The sequence below is a fragment of the Cebus imitator genome, unplaced genomic scaffold, assembly GCF_001604975.1.
Source record: "Cebus imitator isolate Cc_AM_T3 unplaced genomic scaffold, Cebus_imitator-1.0 Scaffold112, whole genome shotgun sequence".
NCBI classification, from domain to species: Eukaryota; Metazoa; Chordata; class Mammalia; order Primates; family Cebidae; genus Cebus; species Cebus imitator.
This window is the reverse complement of record NW_016107427.1, coordinates 4,147,144-4,154,409: the sequence shown is the minus strand read 5'-3', so window position 1 is coordinate 4,154,409 and position 7,266 is coordinate 4,147,144. Positions and strand designations below refer to the sequence as shown.

The following is a 7,266-nucleotide window of genomic DNA, read 5'->3' as shown; positions in this document are numbered from 1 at the left end:
AGCTGTAACAGTGAACTAACTGTGGCTACAAGCAATAATGTAGATAAATTTTACAGACATAATTTGAGGCAAAAGAAACCAGATGTGATATAGAATATGCTATATGGTTCTATTTATGAGGCTCAACAGCAGGCACAATTCATATACAAGCAATATAGCAGTTTCCTTCATGGGGGAGGGAGGAGATGACTGGAAGAGGCTGGGCAAGAGGCAGGGGTGCATCTGAGATTCTGAGAATGTTCCAGAGCAGGCTTTCTCCACCTTGGCACTACTGACATTTTGTTGGGGAGGCCCTCCTGGCACTGTGGCATTCCCAGCCTCTACCCACTAGTGCCAGTACCACAATGTCTACCCCCACCACCACTGCCCCCACCCACAGTATGGAAAATCAAAAATGTCTCCAGATATTGCCAAATGTCCCTTTGGGTGGAGGACCCACAAAATTCCCCTGGTTGCACGGTTTTATTTTGGGTCCTGGGGGAATTACGGGTGTGGGCTCCTTTATGGAAATTCCTTGATCTGTACACATATGATTCATCGGCTTTTCTGTACACATATTAAGCTTTTAAAGTTTTTAAAATAAGAAAACAAGTCAACGAATGACTGAAAGAACCAGCAAGTTTTCCAGCAATCCCAGAGAGAGTAGATAGAGGGGGGTTTAATGTCTTGTTCGCAGACAAGGAGACTGGGATCCAGGGTGGTTCAGAGCAGGTGGCCGGCAGGGTCCAGGAGAGAGCTCACTCCCTGACTCCTACTCCCACCTCCTTCCCCTGCTCTCATGCATTCTTGCTCCCAAACACTGACCAAGTCCCTATTGAGGTTGGTCCGTTGCAGGGGCTCGGCTGGACCTTTAGACTCATGGTGGAAACAGTTCGTGTTGGTGGACACTGCACTCAGCACCCTGTATGCAGAATTCTGAAAACCAGTGTCTCATGCAAACAGGATATCAGCTTTTGTCAGAAAGATCAAAAAGGGCTTGAGGTTTTTCTTCGCAGCCTCAGCCTTGCCTCTCCCCCTCTCACTTTATCTCCTCGTTTCTGTGTGCAGGCGAGCTTCTTGGCCTGCGGGCAGGAAGAGATGGCAGCGGGGGAGACGCAGCTCTACGCCAAGGTCTCCAACAAGCTCAAGGGCCGCAGCACCCCCTTGCTCCTGGAGCCCCTCCTGGCCATGGGCTTCCCAGTGCACACCTCGTGAGTACTGCCCAGAGACCCTGGGGCCCAGCCAATGGGGCTGGAGCCAGACCCTGCTGCAGCCCCTGCCATGGAGCTGCAGGGGCGCAGGGCACGGCCTCCTGTCAAAGCCGTGTACCTTGTGGGGTGACACCCTGGCTCTTCAGAAGGCTCTCTTCTGCTTGTTGTAAAGGACATGATCTTGACCAAGCTTGTCCAAGCCACGTGTGGCCCAGGACGGCTTTGAATGCTGTCCAACACAAATTGGTAAACTTTCTTAAAACATGAGATTCGTGTTTGTTTGTTTGTTTTTAGCTCATTAGCTATCCTTAGTGTCAGTGTGTTTTATGTCTGGGCCAAGACAATTCTTCTTCCAGTGGGGGCCAGGGAGGCAAAGATTGGAAACCCCTGATATCCTTGACCTTTGAATCACTAGCTCTGCTGGCTGATGCCAGGGGGATCCTGAAATTGTGGAAATCAGAAGCCATGTGTTACTCCAGGTGCCTCATTGTGGGGGCTTGGGGGAACTCGGGGCCTGGCTGTAATCTCTGTGTGCAGCTCAGCGACTCTGAAGGTGGTATTTCAAGGTGTTCAAACTCTAGTGTGAAAGACCCCAAAGCCCGCTGAGTCTCTAACCTTGGGACCAACTGTCAGCAGGACTGGGCTGCCACACTGCCTGGGGAGAGCCACTTGTCCTCAGGGAGAATCCCTCGAGTGTCCGATAATGAAACAAATGGGTCAGAAGCTGCAGACGCAGTGCGAGCGCACCCCTGTGGGAAGGGTCTGTGTGTGGGAGAGTTTAGCCTTCAGAGTCACCCCTCTCGAAGAAGGAGGAGATTCAGCCAACACTGGGTTTTTCAGCTTTCGCGGCAAACCAGCGCCTTCGATCGGGCCCATTCATTTTTCATGCGGAAATATGAATCCGAAACACACTTGAGGTGACTTTGGGTTGGAGAAGGAGCTAAACTTTCCTTCCACACTGTCACAAAAGCTTGGCCAAATTGGGTAAAGCAACTTTGAAGCTAGATAAACCCTTCTTCTCCCCAAATCAGGGCTTGGTTGTCACGGTTATGTTCAAGCTAATCCAGGCTTCTGAACGGGGAACGCGTTCAGGCGTGGGGAGGGCGACCGCCGAGCACCGTTCAGGCAGCGGGTACAAGGCAGGTTTCACCCTCTGCTCGCCACCCAGTGCAGGCAGGACCCTGGGCCCAGACAGTGTGTTAGTGGTGGGGGTGGGGCTTGAACCAGCCCTCTGTGCCTTTGAATGAGTCCACGTTGTATTTTGCTGTTGAACCTGTAGCATGGACTCCTACTCAAAATCCCTTCTGGTTTAAACATTAAACACATGTTGGGGGAAGAGAAGGGTGTGAATTTTCTCACATCAGAGCACTTCCGAGTAAGGCCCCGTCCCGAGACCCCCCTGTTCAAACCTCTCCAGGTGGCCACAGCCTGTCGGCACCCACCCAAATAGCAACATAGGGCAACATGTGGTGGGTGCCTCATGGACATCCACTGTTTCCCATCGGCAGTCCTGATAAATTGCCTAAGCTACATTCCATTGTTTCATTTGGTCCAGTTCAGCCAAATTCAATGTGATGTACCTACGTCCTGGTTACCATGATGAGTAGGACACAGCCCTGCATTCAGGGAGCTCTTGGTCTAGCAGGGAGAGCCGTGGGAGCGAGGGACGGTGAGAGCTGTGACAAGTGGCTGCCCGGTGCTTTGGGAAGGGCTGTTCCCCAGCGTGGGACACATGTGGGAGCTGAGCCTGAGGATCAGGCCATTTTGCTAAGGGATGTTGGGGTGAAGGAAGCGTTTGTCAGGGAAGCATGTGTCCAAGCGGGGGCACACTCCACCAAAGATGCCTCCAGGATCCACAAGGTGGGTCCATTTGCTCTAGCTAGCAGGGAGGGGCAGGCCAGGGAGAGGGATTGCAGGAGCGGGCAGAGATCAGGTCCTCAGCACCAAGACCCCGTGCCAAGGGCCAGAGCAGGTAGCCAGGGAAGGAAAGTGAGGGGGGGATGTGAGCTGGTCAGCACTGTCCAAAGCCACGATGGTGGCACTCAGGGGACAGGGACCTCTGGGCACATGCCTGCTGGAAGTTCAGCGTCAGGCCCTCTTCAGAGCACACCCCGAAGATCCAGGAGTGCAAGGCTACCCTGTGTCTCTGACCCTTTTCCTGAGAATGGCGGTGTGACTCTGTGCCTGTGTCTGCTCTTCTACAGGCTGAAAGCGCTGGCAGCCACAGGCAGGAAGACGGCGGAAGAGGCCTTGGCCTGGTGAGTGCGGCTGCTCCTGTAGACCTGGGGGCATCTGGGCTGAACATCCTGTGCTCGAGGGCCCCCTCCCACCAGGGCGGACACCAGGAAAAGCCTGGTGCCTCTGGGTGGGATGGGGCCACTGCGGAAGTGAACCAAAGTAACCTCCCTGCTACTCACAGGGCACCGGGAGGGGGCGAGGCTCCATCTTAAAAATAAAATAACTAACTGAATCAAAAGAAACGTACTAGCTATCTAAATTTTGTCTAGTTTTTGGTTTGGGTTTTTATATGTAACTTGAAGCTTGAGGTAAAGCTTGTGGAAACAAAATGTTTCCACACCATCCAAGAGACGCTGGGGCCCCAGATGATCTGAAGACCAGGTATTGGGTCTTGCTGCCAGCTTTCTTTCATCTTTTCCACGTGTGAGTTTGGAATGAGACTCAGGTGGGTCTGAGGACAGGATGGACACTGACCAGGTCTGTCCCACACGCAGCTCCACTGCAGGTGCCTCCACCAATAGGTTGGCATGGGGATTAATTTATGTCATGAGCATATATTGTGTGTTCGGTGCACCCTCTAATTCTGCTTTGCTGTTATTGCTGTTGTGTGTCCTCGAAGGGGAGAAACCTTCTCTTTGTGGTGGTGGGCGAAGCCGGCTTGCTGTCTGTTGCAGGTTGCATGGTCATTGCAATGACCCTTCCCTAGACGACCCCATCCCCCAGGAGTATGCCCTTTTCCTCTGTCCAACGGGGCCCCTGCTGGAAAAACTTCAAGAGTTCTGGAGAGAGAGCAAGCGCCAGTGTGCAAAGAACAGAGCTCATGAGGTCTTCCCACATGTGACACTCTGTGACTTCTTTACGGTGAGTCAGCCCAGTGTGCCTTCAAGGCTCTCCATCACTGCAGCTGGAGGCACTTTTACTGTGATAACTAGGCCATGATGGGACAAAGGTGACTCATTTAAGTGGGATTGTCCAGAATTGCATCATTACCTGGCATCTGCATGTGAGCTGTGCTTTATTTTCCTCTTTGCTTTCATCTGGTCAACTCCTATTCATCCCTCAGGACACAGCTCATTTATCCCCTTCCTTTTTTGAGTCTTCTCCAGCACCCCAGGCAAAAGGAGTTGCTGCCCATTCCTTGTTCACGTGTCTAGTGGCACCTGCGTATTATATGGGCCATGTGTCTGGTCCAGCACTGCATCCCTCACGAGACTGGGTCCCTCAAGGGAGGGCAGATGCTTCGCTCATATTTGCACCCCAGAAACTAGCACAGTCCCTAAAACAGAGTTGGTGCTTCCAAAATGCGTGATAAGTTAACTGGAGAACAGGTGATGGTTGGCTACTCCCAGATGCAGAACTTTCCCTGTCTCAGGGACCAGCCCTGCAATTCAGAAAAAATGGCCCAGTGGGTAGCTCCACGGGGGCACAAAATGACCCAGGGGACAGCTCCACAGGGCACTGGGAAGGCGAGAAGGATGCAGGGGCTGCTCAAGAGAAAAGAAGGAGAAGGTGGGGACAGACAGCCACGGCCTCCTCAGTTCCACCAGAGGGCCCCGGGAAGGGCACACCCACTTCCGATACCCTGGCCTGACCCCAACTCTGTTGTTGGCAAACTGATTGGTTCCACCCATTTCAAGGGATTCCATCAGGGCCCAAGGAACCCTCCATTCCAACACCAGTCTCCTCCGTGCTGGATAGAAAGGGGGAACGCAAATATCTGCAGGGAAAAGATTTCTGGAAGATGTCCCAGGAGAAGCAGCACCCTCCAAAGCCTCCAGCCACCGCCCTGGATTGCCTGAGACTTTCAGGGATTCCCAGAACACAAGACTAAGCCTGGGAAAGCCCCAGGCAAATCGAGAGACTTTTCACCCTACATAGACATCTATGGCATCTGCGACAAGTAGACTTCCTTCTGGGTCACCCTCTGGAGCAAATGGGACAAGGCAAGGCAGCCCATGCCATGTGACACAGCTCAGAAATCAGAGTCGGCCTTGGCCCCCGGCTCCTTCCCCAACCCCCTGAGGCACAGCACACACACACGCACACGCACGGAGACAGAGACACACACATAGCTCACACACATAGACACATACACACATATGCATGCACACAGACATACATAGATACAGACACACAGACACACACAGATAGACACAGAGGCATATACATGGCACACACAGATATAACATATACATGCATACAGACACATACACACACAGACACACAAACATACAGATATAGATGCATACATGCACGCAGACATACACAGAGACACATACATGCACATAGATACACATGCACACAAATACACACAGATATACACACACAGGAATACACAAATACATGCACATAGAAACAGATGCACACAGAGAGACACAGATACACATACACAGAGACACGCATAGATACACATGCATGCACAAACATAGACACACACATCCATGCACAGACATAGACATATGCACACACAGAGACATACATAAGCACCACATGCACATATATGCACACAGATAAACATGCATACACACAGACATACATAGACATACACAGACACACACGGACACACATATAGACACACACAGACACACACAGACACACGTAGACATACACAGACGCACACAGATGCACATATAGACATACATAGACACACACAGACAACACACATAGACACACACAGACACACGCAGACACACGGAAGACATGTGCAGACACACACGCACACCCTGCTCTGTTGTTAGCTCTTCCCAGTCCCCTTCCCCAGGTCTGGCCTGGTCGTGGTTAGTGCAGCTCCCCTCACAGGCAGGACAGCGTGGCAGAGACTCGCTGTATACCTTCCATGCTGCAAAATGAAAACACCAACCTTTTGAAGTGTGATATTGATCACGGCTACGTTTATAACATGACTATTCTTGAAAATTATGTATCTGAGGCCACGAAACACAATGAGAGACGGACTCCAGAATGGACATGCGTTCACTGTGTGGTTTTGTGCTTCATGCCACTGAGGGCTGCAGAGAAAACAGGACGAATGTCAGGCAGGCCTGTCCACGGGGTGCTGGAAACCGCATTCAGCAATGGGATCGGGCCTCATACTTGGGCATTTCGAAAGCACTATGGGAAATTCCAGGGTGAGCCTGGTGCTGGGAAGAGAAGGGATCAGACCATCTCCCGCCAGGAGGTCGTGGTGTCTGGGTTTCCCCTGTGGTCCCACGTGGCCAGTGGCACTGGAAAGGTCGTCAAGCCCAGGAAGTGGCCTGGCCAGGGCGGCGGGCAACACCAGGCCCAGATGCCAGGAAACACTGCGTCTGGCTGGAGGTGAGGGTGGGAGCCCCATGGGCAAGACTGTCAGGCCAGCACCTGTCAGGCTCGGTGGGCAGGCTGAGCCCTGGCAAGGGATTCTCCAGGTGACAGAGAACCTGCAGCTTCAGGAGTGGGAGCCGCATCAAAAAGAGGGTCCCACAGCCACACAAGGGGCATCAGGGAGGCCGGGCCAGGGGCTGTGCAGGCTCGGGTCCTCCAGGGAGCAGACCCCAAGGCAGCATTCCAAGTGCAGGAAACACACAGGGGAGAGACTGCTGGTGAAGGCAAAAGAGGAGAAGGGGAGGGTTGGAGGTGGGGCAGAGCCTTGGTGCCTTGGAGGAGTCCCCTGTGGAACCCGGCTCAGCGCTCAGCAGTGGAGGAGAGGGCGGCCCTGCAGCTCTCCGCAAGACTCCAAGGCTGCCCAGGCACTGCTCAGAGCCTGCTTAGTCCCCCTCCACTGCTGAGTGCCCTTCCACTGCTGAGTCCCCCTCCACTGCTCAGTCTCCCTCCACTGCTGAGTCCCCCCTCTACTGCTGAG

At 53.0% G+C, this 7,266-nt stretch overlaps 1 protein-coding gene across 3 annotated transcripts in view; it reads left to right on the top strand.

The window, feature by feature from the left end:
- Positions 1–951: 951 nt before the first annotated feature.
- UBASH3A (ubiquitin associated and SH3 domain containing A) overlaps positions 952–7,266 on the top strand; it is a 46,876-nt gene continuing 40,561 nt past the window's right edge. For 2 of the 3 annotated variants that reach the window (XM_017538594.2, XM_017538596.2), the window contains exons 1-3: positions 952–1,190; positions 3,395–3,448; positions 4,103–4,289. In XM_017538594.2, coding sequence (XP_017394083.1) covers positions 1,078–1,190; positions 3,395–3,448; positions 4,103–4,289 — 354 coding nt within the window. In that variant the 5' untranslated portion in view covers positions 952–1,077. The other variant, XM_017538595.2, reaches the window with a different exon arrangement.